Source organism: Carcharhinus amblyrhynchos, unplaced genomic scaffold (genome assembly GCF_965287045.1).
Source record: "Carcharhinus amblyrhynchos unplaced genomic scaffold, sCarAmb.v2.hapA scaffold_53, whole genome shotgun sequence".
Lineage (NCBI taxonomy): Eukaryota > Metazoa > Chordata > Chondrichthyes > Carcharhiniformes > Carcharhinidae > Carcharhinus > Carcharhinus amblyrhynchos.
Window position 1 is genome coordinate 22596 of NW_027649794.1, and position 22060 is coordinate 44655.

A 22060-nucleotide genomic window follows, 5' to 3' on the forward strand; every position below is an offset into this window, starting at 1 on the left:
AATTCTTAAAGATATAGTCACAAGGATGGAAGTGTTGATCGACTAATGGCTGAAGTGTATGGGGTTCGGGTTGGGGTGTGAGTGATAGGATTGGGGGATGGGTGGGGTACACCTTGCGATGGGATTTCCAGGAATACAGTTAACCATAGTCGTCTGGCGCACGGTATTCTGCATTGCGTTGAGTCAGGCCAGCTCAAGCTGAAATTGGCAGCCATCTTTGAACTGACTGTACTTACACCCCTCCAGCACAGAGGGCAGCATAGAGCGCTGCTCGCCAACCTACGACAGTGCTGCTTTCCAATTGGGTGCAAGCTCAGATGTTTTTCTCTTTTTTTCCCCCTATGTTTCAGCTCTCAAAGATGAACGCTTCCAACTTGTCTCCTTCACTCACAAGCAAGTACGTATTTCCCTGTCCGATATTCGGGTGCAGGATGAGGGTGGCTACTACTGTCAGCTGTACTCGGAGGACACCCATCACCAGGTTGCCGTGGTAACAGTACTAGGTAAGTGGCCTTTCCCGATTGTGGAGTTCGAGATACCCGAGTTAGATAAACCCAGGAACAGGAGGAGGCCCCATTCAGCCCCTCGAGCCTGTTACACAGGAACAGGAGGAGGCTCCATTCAGCCCCTCGAGCCTGTTACACAGGAACAGGAGGAGGCCCCATTCAGCCCCTCGAGCCTGTTACATAGGAACAGGAGGAGGCCCCATTCAGCCCCCCTCGAGCCTGTTACACAGGAACAGGAGGAGGCCCCATTCAGCCCCCTGTTACACAGGAACAGGAGGAGGCCCCATTCAGCCCCCTGTTACACAGGACCAGGAGGAGGCCCCATTCAGCCTGCTTGACCTTGACTTTCTTGTTACTCAGAAGGGGGTGGAATTAATGAGATGGTGAAAGTTATTCATTACTAGGTGGCTTTGGGGTGTAACGTGCCATGGTCCAATCAGGTTACTGTTAAAATTGCGCCAAACACGAGTCATGTCAAATTGATTCAACTTTGACCCTGAAATGTGAGGGACGTGTACCAGCAGCAGGAAACAACAGAGCAGGTGGGCAGAGAGAGAGTTATCTCACATGTAGTAAGTTCCTATGTTTTGTTTGCTGCAAAATCTGGTCCTTCCGGAGGGAATCACCTCAGGCAGTGTGCGTGACAGGAGTCTGACAAAGAATTTTAGCTTTTCCCAATAATTCATCAAGGGAGACGGATCGGCAAAGCTGACTGCAGAGTTCAGTCATTCTGGGTTTGATTATGTGAGTCCATCAACGGTTGATTCTCTCCGTGTTCGGCTTGTTAGGTCCAGGTGTGGATTGAGAAACAAAGGTATAGAAAGATCTGGAAGGCAGGGGTGGAGCTTGGAGCAGACATTTGAAAGTACTGCCAATTAAACCTGCTACACACGTAGAGGCCAGTGTCATCTCTACATAGCTCCGAGATTAAAAAAAACACAGCGGAACAGCTTTATTTCAAATGTGATAGGGAGGGTTGTAGGGGTTGGAGGAGGTTACAGAGATAGGGAGGGGTATAGGGGCTGGAGGAGGTTACAGAGATAGGGAGGGGTGTAGGGAATGGAGGAGGTTACAGAGATAGGGAGGGGTATAGGGGCTGGAGGAGATTACAGAGATAGGGAGGGTTGTGGTGCTGGAGGAGGTTACAGAGATAGGGAGGGTTGTGGTGCTGGAGGAGGTTACAGAGATAGGGAGGGTTGTGGTGCTGGAGGAGGTTACAGAGATAGGGAGGGGTGTAGGGGCTGGAGGAGGTTACAGAGATAGGGAGGGGTGTAGGGAATGGAGGAGGTTACAGAGATAGGGAGGGTTGTGGTGCTGGAGGAGGTTACAGAGATAGGGAGGGGTATAGGGAATGGAGGAGGTTACAGAGATAGGGAGGATTGTGGTGCTGGAGGAGGTTACAGAGATAGGGAGGGTTGTGGTGCTGGAGGAGGTTACAGAGATAGGGAGGGTTGTGGTTCTGGAGGAGGTTACAGAGATAGGAAAGGGGGTGAAGACGGATTTGAACACATGGTGAGAATCTGAAGGTGGAGCATTGCTGGGGATGGGTGAGGGTTAAGTTCTGGCAGGCAGGTGAGTGAGCAGCTGGGCAGTGTATTAACATTGACAGCGGATCAGAGATGTGTGATGCTCCAGGCGTGAAGTGTCAACGTTCGACTTCAGGAAGGGCAAAGATTGGTTTAACAGTAATTAGCTTGTGCTGGTGCACGGTAGAGATTACAGCTTGGAATGCGAATCTCAACTCAGCAGAACCAGCGGCAATATGAGCAGTCACACAGTGAGGAACATCAGATTAACAGCCTCACCAACCAGAGAGAGGCTCCGTCAGGGACCCCTGTCCAAGGTGCTGGTGAGACCACATCTGGAGCAGTGTGAGCTGTTTGTGTCCCCTTGTTTAAGGAACGCTTGGGGGCCGTTCACAGAAGATTCACCAGGCTGATCCCCGGTTTGGAGGGATTGTCTGATGAAGCAAAGGGTAAACAGGTTGTGACTCTATTCATTGGAAGAATGAGAGGTGATCTGATTAAAACATATTGGATTGCTGAGAGGGTCAGAGTTCAAGCTGAAAAAGCAAGCAAGTTCTGCTGAACATTTGCAAAACACCAGTTCAGCCTCAATTGGAGTATTGTGTCCAGCTCTGGCTCTATAGGAAGGATGTGGAGGCATTAGAGAGAGAATGCAGAGAAAGATTGACAAGAATGGCATGTCAGATGCAGTATAAATGTGAATAAATGTGAGCTTATCCACTTTGGCAGCAATAATAGGAAGGCAGATTATTACTTGAATGGGTGTAAATTGAGAGAGATGGATACTCAGTGAGACCCTGGTGGCCTCGTGCATCGGTCACTGAAAGTAAACGCACAGGTACAGCAGGCAGTAAAGAAGGCAAAGAACAGGAACAGGCCCTTTGGCCCTCCAAGCCTGCGCTGACTGTGGTGCTTGCCGAAATAAAACCATATGCACTTAGAGTCCGTATCCTTCCATTCCCACCCTATTCACCTGTTCGTCTAGATGCCCCTTAAATGCCATGATCATATCTGCTCCCACCGCTTCCCTGGGAAGCGCATTCCAGACAGTCACCGCCCTCGGTGTAAAAACAACTTGCCTCGCACATCTCCTCTAAACTTTTCACTATGTCCCCGAGTCCCCTTTTCTACCCAAGGAAGTGCATCTGACTGTCCACTCTGTCCATGCCACTCATTATCCTGTAGACATCTATCAGGTCACCCCTCAACTGCTGCCTTTCCAGAGAGAACAAACTGAGTTTATCCAACCTCTCCTCATAATTATTACCCTCCAGACAAGGCAACATCCTGTAAAACCTCTTCTTTAATGTAAATGTAATCTAAAGACAAATGGTATGTTAGCCTTCATAGCGAGGGAATTTGAGTATAGGGATAGGGATATTTTGCTGCAATTGTACAGAGCGTTGGTGAGGCCACAGCTGGAGTATTGTGTGCAGTTTTGGTCTCCTCATCTGAGGAAGGACGTCCTTGCTATAGGGAGAGTACAGTGACGGTTTAACAGGCTGATTCCTGGGATGGCAGCTCTGTCATATGAGTAGAGATTAAGTCAGTTAGGATTATATTCACTGGAGTTTAGAAGAGTGAGAAGGGATCTGATAGAAACTGAGAAAATTCTAACAGGGTTAGACAGGGTGGATTCAGAAAGAATGTTCCTGATGGTGGGGGAGTCCAGAACTAGGGGTCGTAGTTTGATTTTGATTTGATTTATTATTGTTACATGTATTGGGATACAGTGAAAAATATTGTTTCTTGCACGCTATAAGAGAAAGCATACCGTTGATAGAGAAGGAAAAGAGACGGTGCAGAATGTAGTTCCAGTCATAGCTAGGGTGTAGAGAAAGATCAATTTAGTGTGAGATAGGTCCATTCAAAAGTCTGATGGCAGCAGGGAAGGAATTGTTCTTGAGTCGGTTGGTACATGATAAGGGGTAAACCTTTTAGGACTGAGGTGAGGAGAAATGTCTTCACCCAGGGGGTGGTGAATGTGTGGAATTCACTGCCACAGAAAGTAGCTGAGGCCAAAACATTGTGTGATTTCACAAAGATGTAGTTCTTGGGGTAAAGGGATCAAAGGATGTGAGGGGAAGCGGGGAATAAAGATATTAGATGATCAGCCATGATCATAATGATTGGTGGAGTAGGCTCGAAGGGCCAAATGGCCTACTCCTGCTTCTAGTTTCTATGTTCTGGTGATGAGGAAGTTCAATGATGTGGATCAATTGGAGAATCTGAGACTGTTTTCCCCTGGGGAAGAGAGGGTGGAGAGGGAGATTTGATCAAGGGGTTCGACATTGCGAGGGAGTGGAGAGGGAGAAACTATTCCAATGGCAGCAGGATGGAGAATCAGAGGAAATGACAAATTCAAATTTTCCGTTTCAATGTCTACTTCTAAAGCAAATTCTGAATTGCCAATTTGGCATGTTTGGAGAACAATATAAACTCATCTGTCTGAGCACACACCACCTCCTCAGGATGCTTCCCCCGCTCAATGATGGGATTGTTGAGGTGAAATCATTGTTAAAAAGTAGGGAACATCATAAAAAGGCGAAGGGAATGTTGGCCCTTATTTCAAAGGGGTTGGATATCAGAGTCGGGAAGTCTTGCTGCAGCCGTACAAGGTATTGGTGAGACCACATCTGGAGCACTGAGAGCAGTTGTGGTCCCCTTATTTAAGGAAAGATTGGAGACCTTTCAGAGAAGGTTCACTGGGGTGATCCCTGCTATGGAAGGATTGTTTTATGAAGCAAAGGGGAAACAGGTTGCGACTCTACCCACTGGAATTTAGAAGAATGGAAGGTGATCTCATTGAAACATCTCGGATTGCTAAGGGGTTTGACAGGGTAAATACTGAGAGGATGTTTCCCCTCAGGGGAGAGTCTGGGACCAGAGGGAATAGTCTCAGAATAAAGAAGGACTGATTTAAGACAGATTAGGAGAAATTTCTTCTCCCAAAGAGTTGTGAGCCTTTGGAACTTGTTGCCACGGAGAGCTGTGGGGACAGAGTCCTTGTGTATATTTCAGACTCAGATAGATAGATTTCTGATCAGTATGGAAAACCAGGATGATAGGGAAAGGGCAGGAAAGTGGACGTGAGGAATGTCAGATCATCCTATTGAATGGCGGAGCAGGTTCGAGGGGCCGAATGGCCTACTCCTGTTCCCATTTCAAATGTGCTCATGCTCTGAAAAATCTGCGCATAGTAAGATCCCACACACAGCAATGTGACGATGACCCAGATCAACAGTTGTTTCTTCAGTGATGTTAGTTGAGGGATAAATATTGCCCCAGGATACTGGGGAGAGTCCCCTCCCCCTACCCCACCTCCGCCCTTCTTCCAAATAGTGACTCCGTGGGATCTTTCACATCCAACCCAAGAGGGCAGACAGGGCCTAAATTTAAAGTCTCATCCTGAAAGACAGTGCGGCACTCCCTCAGCACTGACCCTCTGACAGTGCGGCACTCCCTCAGTACTGACCCTCTGACAGTGCGGCACTCCCTCAGCACTGACCCTCTGACAGTGCGGCACTCCCTCAGTACTGACCCTCTGACAGTGCGGCACTCCCTCAGCACTGACCCTCTGACAGTGCGGCACTCCCTCAGTGCTGACCCTCTGACAGTGCAGCACTCCCTCAGCGCTGACCCTCTGACAGTGCAGCACTCCCTCAGCACTGACCCTCTGACAGTGCGGCACTCCCTCAGTACTGACCCTCTGACAGTGCGGCACTCCCTCAGTACTGACCCTCTGACAGTGCGGCACTCCCTCAGTACTGACCCTCTGACAGTGCGGCACTCCCTCAGCACTGACCCTCTGACAGTGCAGCACTCCCTCAGCACTGACCCTCTGACAGTGCAGCACTCCCTCAGCACTGACCTTCTGACAATGCAGCACTCCCTCAGTACTGACCCTCTGACAGTGTGGCACTCCCTCAGCACTGACCCTCTGACAGTGCGGCACTCCGTCAGTACTGACCCTCTGACAGTGCGGCACTCCCTCAGTACTGACCCTCTGACAGTGTGGCACTCCCTCAGTACTGACCCTCTGACAGTGCGGCACTCCCTCAGCACTGACTCTCTGACAGTGTGGCCCTCCCTCAGCACTGACCCTCTGACAGTGCGGCACTCCCTCAGTACTGACCCTCTGACAGTGTGGCCCTCCCTCAGCACTGACCCTCTGACAGTGCGGCACTCCCTCAGCACTGACCCTCTGACAGTGTGGCCCTCCCTCAGCACTGGCCCTCTGACAGTGCGGCACTCCCTCAGCACTGACCCTCTGACAGTGCGGCACTCCCTCAGTACTGACCCTCTGACAGTGTGGCCCTCCCTCAGCACTGACCCTCTGACAGTGCGGCACTCCCTCAGCACTGACCCTCTGACAGTGCGGCACTCCCTCAGTACTGACCCTCTGACAGTGTGGCCCTCCCTCAGCACTGACCCTCTGACAGTGTGGCCCTCCCTCAGCACTGGCCTGTAACCCCATGGGAACAATGCAAGGCCCTTCATGGTTTTCCTGCCACTCTGTTTATCTCTCTCACTCTGTGAAAGGGGCACCAATCCACTCTAATCTTCCATTAGCTTCACCATCACCTTGGCCCCAATTACTGGCTGACAGCACATTATAGAGACACACACTCGCTCTCTCACCCAGACACTCCACTTATAATTGGGTTTATTAATAAATAAATATATTTGGAATGTACCAGTTATAACCCTTGAGCCTCTCACTCACGCTAATCGAAAACTCCACACATGCATCATTTAATTTGCACTTCATAATTCAGCAAAGATCACTGAGCAAAGTATGACTTAATTAAATATTTAAACCTGCCTCGCATTTATCTAAATGTTTTCATCCATTCCTCTTTCTATCACTGTGCTCCAATTATTCTCTTTCTCTTTGTCTCTGTCCTCTCCCTCTCACCAACTCTCTCTCTCTGTCTCCCTTCTCCCTTCCTGTGTCCTCTTTCTCTCTCTCTGCCTCTCTCTTTCACTGTCTGTCTGTTTCTCCTTCACTATCTGTATGTGTATGTATGTGCGTGTGTGTGAGAGTGTGTTTGAGTGTGTGTGTGTGTTTGAGTGTGTGTGAGAGAGAGACTGTGTACATGTGAGAGAGAAAGAGAAAGCGTGAAAGAGAGTGTGAAAGAAAGCGTGAGAGAGTGTGTGTGTGTGAGAAAGCGTGTATATGTGAGGGTGTGTGCGTGTGAGGGTGTGTGCGTGTGAGGGTGTGTGCGTGTGAGGGTGTGTGCGTGTGAGGGTGTGCATGTGAGAGTGTGCGAGAGAGAGTGTGAGACTGTGTGTCTGTGTGTGTGTGAGAGTGTGTGTGCATGTCTGTGTGTGTGTGTGCGCATGTCTGTGTGTGTGTGTGTGAGAGGGAGTTGTAGATGTTGCCTCTGTCTGTATTTCTATTTTGGGCGGACATGACGAGGTGACCTGGGAAGCTGAACTCTGAAGGCCGGTGGATGTAACACAGGCAATGGATCCGATTCTCATTACAGAAGGTTCCGGAATATCCTGAGGCAGGAATGTGATTGGTTGGGGTCAGTCTGGGGCAGGTGTTGAAGTGTCAGAGGAGAGAGATGTGGAAGGAAGCATAGGCTGAATTTGGGAATATTCTGTACAGAACACGTTTCCGGGAATTCTGACAAAATTCAAGGTTCTCATGTCAATGTGAATTTATATAGCGCCTTTCACAGAGTGACAATTCCAAGCTACTTCACAGGAACAATTACAATCTTGGAGAACAGTTGGGCAGCACTTATCGAACATTCCTGATTGTACCAAAAATTGCACTTAATTTAAAATTATCCACGGGACTTGCAGTATGACTCACTATTGTGTGCTAAAAGCAACTAATGCTAAAGTTTTTAACATTTATTTATTAGTGTCGCAAGTAGGCTTACATTAACACTGCAATGAAATTACTGTGAAAGTCCCCTAGTCACCACACTCCGGCGACTGTGCGGGTACACGGAGGGAGAATTTAGCACGGACAATGCACCTAACAGTGCATCTTTTGGACTGTGGGAGGAAACTGGAGCACCCAGAGGAAACCCACGCAGACACGGGAAGAACATGCAAACTCCACACAGACAGTGACCCGGGAATCAAAAGCGGGTCCCTGGCGCTGTAAGGCAGCAGTGCTAACCAGTGTGCCACCGTCCCACCCAATGCAGGTCCCTGTTCTTTGCAAGCAGAAAAACCTTTCTTTACGTTGCACCTTTTTTTAATGAAACAAGAGTTTGGGGGGAGCCAGTTACTGGTACATTCCCCAGGATCATGCCTTAACCATTCAGAGTCAACTTGCTTGGTTTGAATGTAAACAAAAGCTTGGCAGTTAATTGCACCCCGGTGCATTCCGCGTGGCAGCGTCTCTGCCAATTACAGCCCACTTGGCAACTCTCTTCTCCTGCAGTATAAATCCTTGTTCGCTTTGAGATTTTATATCCTTGCGAATGAGAGTGATAAAAAGTTTGGAGAGCATGTGATTCCTTTTCAGCAATACCCAAACGATTAAGGACACAAGAAAAATGATGCAGAGGAGCTATTCAGCCCCTCGAGTCTGCTGCCCACATTCAATAATATCATAGCCTCATTCCACTTTCCTGCCTTATTTCTGAGAGCTCATAAATCTGTCAATATCAACCTTGAATATACTCAGCACCTGGCAGGGGAGAGAGTGCTAAAGATTAGCAGGCTCTCTGAGTGAAGATATTTCTCCTCATCTCAGCCCCTCTCTCCCTGCCACCTCTCCCCTGAGTTCCAGACCCTCCAGTGGGGAGGGCAGGCTGAAGGGTAATAAACCTCTCAGGATTGACCCTGATGCATTTCAACTTACAGCCAAGTAAGGATTTGTTAAGACGGGGGAAGTGATGGCCTAGTGATATTGTTGCTAAACTATTAGTCTTGAACCTCAGCTAATGCTCTGGAGACCCAGGTTCAAATCTCGCCAGGGTAGATGGTGGAATTTGAATTTAATTTTAAAAAATCTTGAATTAAGAATCGACTGATAATCATGGAAACCATTGTTGGAAAAACCCATCTCGGTTCCTTTAGGGAAGGAAATCTGCAGTCTTTACCTGGTCTGGCCTACATGTGACTCTAGAGTCACAGCAATATGGTTGACTCTCAACTGCCTTCCATGGGCAGCTAGGGATGGGTAATAAATGCTGGCCAGCCAGCGATGCCCATGTCCCATAAATGAATGAAGAAAGAGGGATTGAAGGGTAGGTTATAGAGGCTGGTTTTAAGGGGTGTCTGAAAAGAGGAGACAGTTAAAGAAACATCCACTACTTGAAAATTTGACAATATCCTCAAGGATTGAAGTACAGGTTAGTATTGATGAGGGTGTTTGGAACTCATTGCTTCCAGCTTTTACTACAGGCTGCAGTTTGGGCTTGTTTGACAGGCTGAAGTTTAAATTGTTTAGTAATTACCCTGTCTGCAGGAGAATAATGACCCATTCTGTGATTACCAGCAAGTGATCTAGTTAGAGGGTTCGTGATGCACCATGACTGGCTCCGATTGCTAGCTTCCTGCTGGAAGTGAGAAATCCGAAACCTGTCTCTTTCCCTGTCACCACCTTCCCTCAGGGTCAGATGTCACACAGACAGTAGGGAGACAGGAAGAGGCCATTCGGCTCCCTGGCATTACAACACAGAGGTTAATCCACTTTACCTCACGTCATAATCTAGTACAATTATTTGGGATGGTTTAACTGTCCTATCCTACATTTATAGGTTCATTAATATAAAGACCTGACAATCACTTTAAGTGAATAATTAACAAATTATTTCATTGAACCAATCAGGAACTTTAAATCAGTAACATTTTAATTAAAAGTATGGTTCGACTGAAATGCTATTCAAGTAAAGACGAGGAATGCTCAATATTAAAACGGTAATAACAGAATCTTAGTTACTCTAAAAAAAACTACATACAACCAAGTCTTATAGTTCGGAAGTTTAGAGTTCTTCAGTAGGTGTCCGCTATATGTAAACACCATCGGATTTGATACCTTTTGTTGGTTAGAGGGTTATTTATCTTAAGATTCATCTGAAGCTGGCAGAGTTAAGCACCAACTGCTCCAGTTGATCTAACTGCCCTTAACTGCTTCAGATGATCCAACCCTGCTTCTGCTTGAATTCCTGGCTGAACCCCTGGTGGAACTGAACTCAAGGCAGTTGAGTACCTCTTTATAATCCTATTGACCTATCAATATTCCTGTACTCAGATTGGCCTGAGGTTGACAACAATCGCAAATTCAAATCTGATAGGATCCCTTTGGCTAAGTGTTTTCTTTAAACTCATAGGCTGTTAGCTGAGTGTCTTCTATAAACTCATCGGCTGTCAGAATGCAAAAAGCCTGCTACCAAGTCAACCCTGATGTTTTTCGTCCTTTTGAAACAAATATTGCAGCCTGGAAAACGTGTGTATTCTGCATTTGAGCACAGAAACCAAACATAGCTTTTAGGGAAACCATAGACTGTTTTTTTTTCCCTCTGGCATATTTTGCAATTCTTTTATATCTTTATAAACATTCTTTATATCATTACCATCTCAACTACACAGTATTGGTTTTATCAGTAGAATTGTGCCTGGCACAGGAACAAGCCCTTCAGCCCTCCAAGCCCTTGCCAATCATGATACCCGAACTAAACTAAAAATAATACCTTCTGCCCTTACCTGATCTGTCTCCTTCTAATCCCTCCCTATTCACGTACCCATCCAGATGCCTCTTAAATGTTGCTAATGTACCTGCTTCCACCACCTCCGAGACCCAGCACTTGTTGCCCACAACTATTTGCCACTTGATAAGGTGGTGGGTGAGCCACCATCTTGAACCTGCCACAATCCCTCAGGTGTAGGTGTAGGTACATCCACAGTGCTGTTAGGGAGGGAGTTCCAGGATTTAGACCCAGTGACAGTGAAGGAACGGCCGATATATTTCCAACTCGGGATGGTGAGTGACTCGGAGGGGAACCTGCAGGTGGGGGTGTTCCCAGGTATCTGCTGCCCTTGTCCTTCTAGATGGTAGAGGTGGTGGGTTTGGAAGGTGCTGCCTAAGGAGCCTTGTTGAGTTGCTGCAGTGCATCTTGTAGATGGTACACACGGCCGTCACTGTGTGTGGGGGGTGGAGGGAGTGAATGTTGAAGGTGGGGGATATATTGTTGGTAAGGTTTGCTGTGTCGCTCAGAGTTTTCTGATTATTAACTGATTGATATTTCAGTGCCCCCGAAACCTGTGGTTACAGTGAGCGGTGAGGAGCCGGTGGAGAACGGAGATGTGGAGCTGATCTGTACTGTGCCCCGGAGTAAACCACCAGCCCGCATCCGGTGGTTCAGAGATAAGAAACAAATTCAGGGTAAGGACTTATTGACAGGGCATTAGAACCTTGTAAACGAGGGATATTAACTCCTACATGAACTGTACTCACCTTGTCAAGGTTTACACCCTATAGACCACATGGGAACACAGAATCCTACTACTGTTGGAGTGCAGAAGAAGGCCATTTGGCCCATCATGTCTTCACTGGCTCACCAATTAGTCAACTCACCCAGTGCCACTGCCTCGCCTTTTCCCTCTACCAGTGCTGAGGGAGTGCTGCACTGTCAGAGGGTCAGTGCTGAGGGAGTGCCGCACTGTCAGAGGGTCAGTGCTGAGGGAGTGCCGCACTGTCAGAGGGTCAGTGCTGAGGGAGTGCCGCACTGTCAGAGGGTCAGTGCTGAGGGAGTGCCGCACTGTCAGAGGGTCAGTGCTGAGGGAGTGCCGCACTGTCAGAGGGTCAGTGCTGAGGGAGTGCCGCACTGTCAGAGGGTCAGTGCTGAGGGAGTGCTGCACTGTCAGAGGGTCAGTGCTGAGGGAGCGCTGCACTGTCAGAGGGTCAGTGCTGAGGGAGTGCCGCACTGTCAGAGGGTCAGTGCTGAGGGAGTGCCGCACTGTCAGAGGGTCAGTGCTGAGGGAGCGCTGCACTGTCAGAGGGTCAGTGCTGAGGGAGTGCCGCACTGTCAGAGGGTCAGTGCTGAGGGAGTGCTGCACTGTCAGAGGGTCAGTGCTGAGGGAGTGCCGCACTGTCAGAGGGTCAGTGCTGAGGGAGTGCTGCACTGTCAGAGGGTCAGTGCTGAGGGAGTGCCGCACTGTCAGAGGGTCAGTACTGGGACAGGACAGCAGATATCTTCACTCAGCATGCTGTCCACAGCCTCTGAAGCTATTGCTTTACAGCCTGACCTGCCCCATCTAGATCATTGACGTTGACTTTTTTGTTCCTGTATATTGCTTTCCTCTTTCGACTGAGTATCAGGCAGAAATGTTGCAGACTTGTGTTCAATGGTTTAATTGATCTGTGTTTGATTGCATTAGTCAGTTCTCTAATTGCCGTTCACTGTATTTAATTGCTGAACCCTGCGGGGGGCACGGGGGTATAGAGAATAAGTAACTGACTCGAGTAAGTTCTAGAATCTGGGCTCTGGGGCATAGTACTTGGGTGCAGGTATAGGCACGGTAGCACAGTGATTAGCACTACTGCCTCACTGTGCCAGGGACCTGGGTTCGATTCCTGGCTTGGGTCACTGACTATATGGAGTCTGCATGTTCTTCCCATGTCTGCGTGGGTTTCCTCCAGGTGCTCCGGTTTCCTCCCACATTCCAAAGATGTGCGGGTTAGGTAGATTAGCCATGGTAAATTCCACTTTCGTGTCAGGGAGACTAGCAGGGGTTAATGCATGGGGTTATGGGGATAGGGTCTGGGTGGGATTGTGGGTGGTGTTGAATCAACGGGGCGAATGGCCTCCTGCACTGTATGATTCTTATAGGACATTCGGCACCCCCCTCCCCACCCCCAGCCTGCTCTGCCATTCAATAGGATCATGACTGATCTGATGTGATAATGTTCAACTCCACTTTCCCATCTCATCCCCTCAATTCCCTCACTGACTAAATATCTGTCTATCTCAACCTTGAGCATCAAGTTCCACAGAATCACTCCCCTCTGAGAGAAGAAAGTCCTCCTCATCTCTGTGTTCATTGAGGTGACTCCCGCCCCCCCTTACTCTGAGATTATTCCCTCCGGTCCCAGACTCTCCCACAAGGGGAAACAGCCTCTCAGCATCAACCCTGTCAAACTCCCCTTGAGAATCCGACATGTCTCAATAAGGTCGCCCCTCATTCTTCTAAACTCCAATGAGCCCAACCTACTGATAAGAAAATCTCTCCCTACCCGGGACCAACCGAGTGAACCTTCTCTGGACAGTCTCCAGGGCTGGTATTTCATTCAGTATATGTGACCAGTGGAGGGGGGGGAGGTGCTGAGTTGCAGGGGAGTTGGGAGTGGAGACAATGAATGGTTTCAGAAGGACATTGAATGGAAACTGGAGAGAACTTTCAGAGATTCACTTTGGAAGCAAAAACAAGAAGGCAGATTACTACCTGAATGGCTGTGAATTGGGAGAGGGGAGTGTGCAGTGGGATCTGGGTGTCCTTGTACACCAGTCACTGAAAGTAAGCAGGCGGTGAAGAAGGCAAATGGTATGTTGGCCTTCACTGCGAGAGGTTTCGAGTACAGCAGCAGGGATGTGTTGTTGCAATTATGCAGGGCCTTGGCGAGCCCACACCTAGAATATTGTGTTCAGTTTTGGTCTCCTTTTCTGAGGAAGGATGTTCTTGTCCTCGAGGGAGTGCAGTGAATGTTTACCAGGCTGATTCTGGTGACGGCGGGACTGATGTATGAGGAGAGATTGACTGGGTTAGGATTGCTTTCTCTGGAGTTCAGATGAATGAGGGGGGATCTCATAGAGACTTATAAAATTCTATAGGACTAGACAGGGTAGATGCAGGGAGGGTGTTCCTGATGATGGGGGAGTCCCAAACCAGGGGTCACAATCTGAGGATTCGGGGTAGACCATTTAGAATGGAGGTGAAGAGACATTTCTTCACCCGGTGAGCCTGTGGAATTCATTACCACTGGAAATAGTTGATGCCAAAACATTGAATGTATTCAAGATGCAGCTGGATATAGCACTTGGGATGAACGGGATCAAAGATTACATGGAGAAAGAAGGATTAGGCTATTGAGTTCGATGATCAGCCATGATTGTAATGAATGGTGGAGCAGGCTTGAGGGGCTGAATGGCCTCCTCCTGCTCCTACCTTCTATGTTTCTGTGGTGGAGGGGGGAAATTAAGGACTGACTAGATTGATGTAAAAATAGATAGGAGGGATTCGATGGGCCGAATGTGCTCCTCACATGTGATCTTAGATTGCACAGTCCCTCTTTGAGATAATTCACTGTCGAAGGTGGTTATCTAAGTCTAAGTGGTTGCCGAGAGAGAGAGAGAGTGTGAATAAATAGAGGAACATTCTGGATGGTTGCCAATCGACACATGAATCCTGATGTTTGAAGTCTGTCAGGAATTGAATTATTCACGGGAATATTTCCCAGAGCTGATTGCAGAGTTGGCGATAATCGCTGATAAGTAGCTGGTTACAGGGATTGGTAACATCAGATCTCCTGAGCAGAATCATTCAGGAGAATTGGAAGCTGCGTTCTGAGAATGAACACGTGGTTATTTGGGAGAGAGCGTTTGGTTTGAGGAATGGCAGCGTCGGATCCTGACTCCAATTCCTCGCATTCTACCTCACTGGAACGAAGGAGGCTGAGGGGCCACCTACAAGATTGAGAGGCATGGACAGAGTGGATTACTCGGGGGCACAGGTTTAAGGTGCGAGGGGCAAGGTTTAATGGAGATGTACAAGGCAGGTTTTTTACACAGAGAGTGCTGGAACTCACTGCCAGGGGAGGTAATGGAAGCAGATACGATAGTGACTTTTAAGGGGCATCTTGACAAGTGCATGAATGAGATGTGAATAGAGGGATATGATCCTTGGAAGGGTAGGGGGCTTTAGGTAAGTCGGGCAGCATGGTGGGTGCAGGTTTGGAGGGCCGAATGGCCTGTTCCTGTGCTGGAATTTTCCTTGTTCTCTGTTCCCCTTCCTAAAAAGAGTCACTCATCAAACTCATTAAAATTCAGGAATGCCTCCGGGCAGCTGACATTTCAAAGCGGGGGTTAAATGTGAAATCCAGCTCGGAAATTTGTTTCAAGAGTGGTTTGTGTTAGATGGTGGGGGTGGGGAGGCCATTCAGCCCCAGCCCCACTTTGCAAATACTGTGAAAGGTCGATCCATTAGTTCCCATTCTGTTCCCCACCCACCCCTCACGCTCCTCCCCACTGTCTGGTAAAGTTTTCTCCTTCAAGTGCTTCTCCAGTGCCATGACCCCCCCTGCCTCAGACATTCTATCTGATTAGTCAGAGAAAACAGAATTCAAAAACATTCAACTAAGGCCTTGCTTTAAATCCACCAGTAGTCCGACATTGCTCCTACTTTCTTGGGCCCTGGGGTCAACTGTGTCTCTGGGAGTAGGGCCCTGGACCCAGAGATAGACCCTTGTTCCTGAAATTAAGGCCTTGTCCCTGGGAGTTGGGCCTTGTATCCCTGGGAGTTGGGCCTTGTGTCCCTGGGAGTTGGGCCTTGTGTCCCTGGGAGTTGGGCATTGTGTCTGTGAGAGTTGGGCCTTGTTCCCCTGGAGGTTGGGCCTTGTGTCCCCGGGAGCTGGGCCTTGTGTTCCCGGGTGCTGGGCCTTGTGTTCCCGGGAGCTGGGCCTTGTGTTCCCGGGAGCTGGGCCTTGTGTCCCCGGGAGCTGGGCCTTGTGTCCCCGGGAGCTGGGCCTTGTGTCCCCGGGAGCTGGGCCTTGTGTCCCCGGGAGCTGGGCCTTGTGTCCCCGGGAGCTGGGCCTTGTGTTCCCGGGAGCTGGGCCTTGTGTCCCTGGGAGTTGGGCCTTGTGTCCCTGGGAGTTGGGCCTTGTGTCCCTGGGAGTTGGGCATTGTGTCTGTGAGAGTTGGGCCTTGTTCCCCTGGAGGTTGGGCCTTGTGTCCCCGGGAGCTGGGCCTTGTGTTCCCGGGAGCTGGGCCTTGTGTTCCCGGGAGCTGGGCCTTGTGTCCCTGGGAGTTGGGCCTTGTGTCCCTGGGAGTTGGGCCTTGTGTCCCTGGGAGTTGGGCATTGTGTCTGTGAGAGTTGGGCCTTGTTCCCCTGGAGGTTGGGCCTTGTGTCCCCGGGAGCTGGGCCTTGTGTCCCCGGGAGCTGGGCCTTGTGTCCCCGGGAGCTGGGCCCTCTGTCCCCGGGAGCTGGGCCCTCTGTCCCCGGGAGCTGGGCCCTCTGTCCCCGGGAGCTGGGCCCTCTGTCCCCGGGAGCTGGGCCCTCTGTCCCCGGGAGTTGGGCCCTCTGTCCCCGGGAGTTGGGACCAGTGTCCCTGAGAGTTGGGCCGTATCATTGTATGTAGGCCCTGTTCTGGGAAGTATGGGCCCTGGCCCTGGGGCATAGGGAGAAAAGCCCTGCAGCTGAAGTTAGGCCTGTGTCTCTAGGAATAGAGTCCAGTCCTTGGGAATAGGGTGCTGTCCTTAAGGATCCTGTCCCTGAGAATTGGACAGTGCACATGGGAGAAGGGTCCTGCCGTTGAGGTAGGCCTTGGAGCAACTGTCCCTGGGAGAACCATGTCCCTGACAGTAGGCCCGGTTGTAACTGGCCCACAGAATACTCCCCCACTCCTGGGTGTGAGGCCATCACCTTTGCAAGTAGGCCTCTTCCCCTTTGGCTAAGGTTGCTAGCCTGGGCTGAGGCCTGGTCTTTTCTTGCTCACTAAGCCTACCTTTCCCGACAGTGGGAGGGAGGTGGGGTGAAGGGGGAGGAATATGAAAGGAAAAGCTTGAAGGAATGAATCTGGCACCATGAAGTGGCTGAGTTTATAGAATTAGAGGGAGGGCCTGATGTCAGAATGAGAAAGTCCTTGGCAGTTCACTGCTGCTTTCTTTCCCATTCAGGCCAATCGACCCCAGGGACGAGTGCAATTTAAAACCCATTTGGGAGCTCAGCCTGGCTCTATGGTGTTGAGGCAGCCAAGTTGTTTCTCGTCAAGGCGATGTAGAGGTGTGTTCAGAAGTAGTCCGTAGCAATGAGATGCTGCACTGATACTGGGGTCCCTGAGGAGGAAGAATGGGCCTTCAAAGTGAATCAGAGTCCCTGGCCTCACAGAGCTGACTGCAGCCGCTTCCTGGATGATCCCGTACACCACTCCTGCTCCCTGCTCTCAGGGCCAAGATCCTGCCATTCTGCAGGGACGGGGCATTCCCAGGGTCAGGGACAAGCCCCCCGCCCAATACGGAGCCTACTCCCCTGCAGGGACAGGGGCCTTACTCCCTGATACAGGAGCCTTACTCCCAGAGGCAGGAGCCTTTGTCCCAGGGATAGGGACATTACTACCAGGGACAGGGGCCCTAACTGCCAGAGACAGGGCCCTAACTGCCAGAGACAGGGCCCTAACTGCCAGAGACAGGGGACCTTACTCTCAGAGACAGGTGCCTTACTTGGAGGTGTCTTAATCCCTGAGACAGGGCCTTACTCCCATTGACAAGGCCCTCCTAATGGAGACAGGGCCTGACTCCCAGCATCAGGATCTTTATTCCTAGAAACAGGAACCCTACTCCCAGGGACAGGGGCCTTCTCCCCTGCAGAGACAGGGGCCTACTACCGTGCAGAGACAGGGGCCTACTCCCCCTGTCAGAGAGTCAGTATAGATGGAGCGCTAAACTGTCAGAGGGTCAGTGCTGAGGGAGTGCCGCACTGTCAGAGGGTCAGTACTGAGGGAGTGCCGCACTGTCAGAGGGTCAGTACTGAGGGAGTGCCGCACTGTCAGAGGGTCAGTGCTGAGGGAGTGCCGCACTGTCAGAGGGTCAGTGCTGAGGGAGTGCCGCACTGTCAGAGGGTCAGTGCTGAGGGAGTGCCGCACTGTCAGAGGGTCAGTGCTGAGGGAGTGCCGCACTGTCAGAGGGTCAGTACTGAGGGAGTGCCGCACTGTCAGAGGGTCAGTGCTGAGGGAGTGCCGCACTGTCAGAGGGTCAGTGCTGAGGGAGTGCCGCACTGTCAGAGGGTCAGTGCTGAGGGAGTGCCGCACTGTCAGAGGGTCAGTGCTGAGGGAGTGCCGCACTGTCAGAGGGTCAGTGCTGAGGGAGTGCCGCACTGTCAGAGGGTCAGTGCTGAGGGAGTGCTGCACTGTCAGAGGGTCAGTACTGAGGGAGTGTTGGGGGTAATTAGGGATGGGTAATAAATACTGGACCCAGCTAACGAGATCCAACTCCCTGGAAAGATGAAGGAATTTGCTTATTGCATTGCGGGATCTTGCTGCGAATTTGGAGGACGTGTGTATCACTGTGCAATGTAATATCTTATACTCTGAGGACTGAATAATCTCTGCGTCTAATTTATCCAGAGTAAATTGACCAATTTAAAATCCCAGTCAAATATGTGTTAAATGAATATGACTGTGATATTAATCTTACCGACATCTCACATTAGCTGGATGCATTGGCGAACAGTCAGAAATTTTAAAATTGTCTGAATCTCTCCCATTTGCAAATAGATTCTCGGTGTTATCTGTTATAGTGTGCTCTCCACATCCCTGATAGATGTCAATCTGTATTTACTGCTTACCCCCATGCTGTATCTAACCCCATGCTGTACCTGTCCCGGGAGTGTTTGATGGGGGACAGTGTAGAGGGAGCTTTACTCTGTATCTAACCCTGTGCTGTACCTGTCCTGGGAGTGTTTGATGGGGACAGTGTCGAGGGAGCTTTACTCTGTATCTAACCCCGTGCTGTACCTGTCCTGGGAGTGTTTGATGGGGACAGTGTAGAGGGAGCTTTACTCTGTATCTAACCCCGTGCTGTACCTGTCCTGGGAGTGTTTGATGGGGACAGTGTAGAGGGAGCTTTACTCTGTATCTAACCCTGTGTTTTATTTTAATGGGGATGGAATATGACATTAAACTATTAAACTGCTTCTCTTAACATGTTCATTCATAATAGAACACTTTATTTAATATTCATGAAAGCTGAATTGATCGATGTGCTGTTTTAGCTAAAATACAGTTTTGACACTTGCAGTCTGGCTTATCATTAGCGAAAAGATTAATCTGGATTCTCAACTTAGAGGACACAATTTATTTCTGCTTTTACTCCACTGGATGCGGTGGTGATTTTCTGGAATGTTCCCAGGGCTGAGGGGGCTTCAGTTCATCTTGGGGAGACCAGGAGAAGCTGAGATCATTCTCCTCGGAGCAGGGAAGGTCCAGGGAGAGATTGAATCGAGGCGTTCGAAATCATGAGGCCTGAGGTGGGGGATTGGTTTGGATGGAGTGAATGAGGAGAAAGTGTCTCCAGTGACAGGAGGCTCGGTAACCAGAGGAGACACAGATTGAAGAGAATCGGGAAAAGAACCGGAGGGGGGGAGAAGAGGAGAATTTTATTTTGGACACACAGTGAGTTGTTGTGATCTGGAAGGTGCTGTCTGAAAGGGCGATGGAAGCAGATTCAATCGGAACTTTCAAAAGGGGCAATTGGAGAAATACTGGAAGGGAGAAAATTTACAGGAATGTCAGGGAGAGAACTGGGGGAGAGGGAGTGGGGGAAGACAGAGAGCAGGGACTCTCAAAAAGCTAGCACAGGACCAAAGGGGGTGAATGGCCTCCTGATTTCAAGAATTCCCTACCACAGAAAGCAGTTGAGGCCAAAATGTTGTCTGATTTCAAGAAGAAATTCAATATAGCTCTTGGGGCTAAAGGGATCAAGGGATGTGGGGGAGAAGGGGGGGGATCAGGATGTTGAATTTGATGATCAGCCATGATCATAATGAATGGTGGAGCAAGCTCGAAGGGCCAAATGGCCTCCTCCTGCTTCTGGTTTCTGTGGTGTCCAGCGCTGTAATATATGATAGACTCGTGTCTGGCTAAATGCTTATAATTCCTCCCTTAGTACTAATGGACAGGTTATCACATTTCTGCAAGCCTGCAGCCTCTGTGAGCCCATCAGCAAATTACCTTGGTTGAATTTCTTTTGATGTGAGGACTGGGCTTATCTCCCTGCACTGGGCACTGGGATTTTCACTCTGAAGCTGAGGTGTTATCGAATCATGTATCTAATAGCTTTTCCTGCCGCACTTGGAGTGTGGACGTGCTTGGGAGTTGTTAACTTCTGAATTCGATCACTAATCCAATAAAAAGAAGATGTAGTCCTGAGTGTGATTTCCCCAGTGTCCCCGAGGCTCTGCTGTGGTCGTGTCATATCGTCCTGCTTGGCTTCCCAACCCCTTTCTCTCTTCACCCACCTCCCTCCCCACCCCTCCCCCCAGACCTGGCATGGAGCACCCCCCCCGCACCCTGGAATTGGAGACCATTCCCTCGGAGTGAATGTCTCCCTTGTAGCCTTTGAACCCTCTACAAAACCAAGCCGCAGGCCAAGAGTCACCCATTGGCTGGGGCATGGATCAGCTGGGTGGTGGGAGTTGGAGGATTGGTTTTTAGGAAAGGTAGGAGCATGTGCTCCATGTGGGGTAAAACAACAGGAAAGATATCCATGTCCAAATGGGACAACTCTGGCTTTTGAGGGGGATCAGGGGTCAGGCGTCAGGCGTCAGGACACATGTTCTGACTTGTCCCGCACATTTGCCTGCCGTCTCCAGTGCTTGGTGACCCTCCCTGCACTACTACTCAATTCCCTGAATCAGGAACCCTCACTGGGATTGTCTTCCTGATCCGGCTGGTGGCCCTGGATAAGTGGTGGGTGGCGGGGGAAGGGGATGGTAGGGTAGTGTCCAGGAGAGCCCCACTGGCACGTTGATGGATGGGTCAAGCTGGCACCTGGGTAGAACATTTCCAGAGACACACCCACTCAAGTTCAGGGGTAGGCCAGGGGAGCCTGTGGGGGTTGGGGAGGGGGGATAATTCCTGGACACGGGGTAGAACAGTGGGTGGAAGAGCTGGTTCTGCGAATTGTAGGATAGAAACACAGGGCCTAATCCTTCCAGCTCCTCCACCCTACCCCCCCCCAACAAACCTCTCCTCCTCCCTTCCCAGTTCTAGATTCCATCCACGAGGGGGTAACATTCTTCCAGCATCCACCCTGTCAACCAACCCAACACCACCCCCCACTTCCCACCTCAGAGTCTGATATATTTCAATAAGATCCCCTCTCATTCTTCCAAACTCCAATGGGTACCGGGCCCAACCTGCTCAAACCCTTCCTTATCCCAGGAAACCGGCCCCACAAACCTTCTCTGAGCCGCCCCTGTAACAGTCTATCCCTCCCAAGGTAAGGAGACCAGAACTGGACACAGTCCTCCCAGTGTGGTCTCACCAATATCCCGTACTGTTGTAGCTAGACTTCCCCTACATTTTTTTATTCATTCATGGGACATGGGCATCATTGGCTGGCCAGCATTTATTGGCCATCCCTAGTTCCCAAGGGCAGTTGAGAGTCAACCACATTGCTGTGACTCTGGAGTCAGATGTAGGCCAGACCAGGTAAGGATGGCAGATTTCCTTCCCTAGAGTACATTAGTGAACCAGATGGGTTTTTCCGACAAGTCATCAGTAGATTCTTAATTCCAGATTTTTTTTAATTGAATTTAAATTCCACCAGCTGCCGTGATGGGATTCAATCCCAGATCCCCAGTACATTAGCCTAGTTTCTGAATGACTAGTCGAGTGATAATACCACTAGGCCATCAACCAGAGGGGCAAATAACAGACCCAACCCCCTGACAACCCTAGCCATGGGTTCCATAGGTCAAGGGGGTGGTCAGTTGGAGGGGGGGACATAAGTTGAGGGGTTGCGAGGGGCGGAAGGGGCTGGAGGGGGGGTAGGTGTGTAGGGACGTCGGGAGTTAGTGGGGGGGGCTGGAGCGGGGGGAAACTGGAGCAGGGGAGAGGGGGATGGTGCACCAACTAGTGGCTGCGTTGAGAGAGTACTGATGGAAAGACGTGAATGGTGAAGATACATCCTTATGGAGAGATTTGGGCCTGGACAGGGTGTTTAGTCGATATCAGATTGCAAGAAGGATAAATTCAGGGTAGTTTCTGGGTATGGATTAAATCAGGAAATTTGCAATAATCGCTAAATGGTGGCACAGTGGTTAGCATAGCTGCCTCACAGC

General features: G+C 49.9%; 1 protein-coding gene across 1 annotated transcript in view; it reads left to right on the plus strand.

Moving 5' to 3' along the window:
• Nucleotides 1–22060, plus strand: part of cadm4 (cell adhesion molecule 4) — a 75889-nt gene that overhangs the window by 11914 nt on the left and 41915 nt on the right. The window contains exons 3-4 of the mRNA XM_080182375.1: nt 351–503; nt 11256–11390. Coding sequence (XP_080038501.1) covers nt 351–503; nt 11256–11390 — 288 coding nt within the window. The remainder of the gene's footprint in view (nt 1–350; nt 504–11255; nt 11391–22060) is intronic.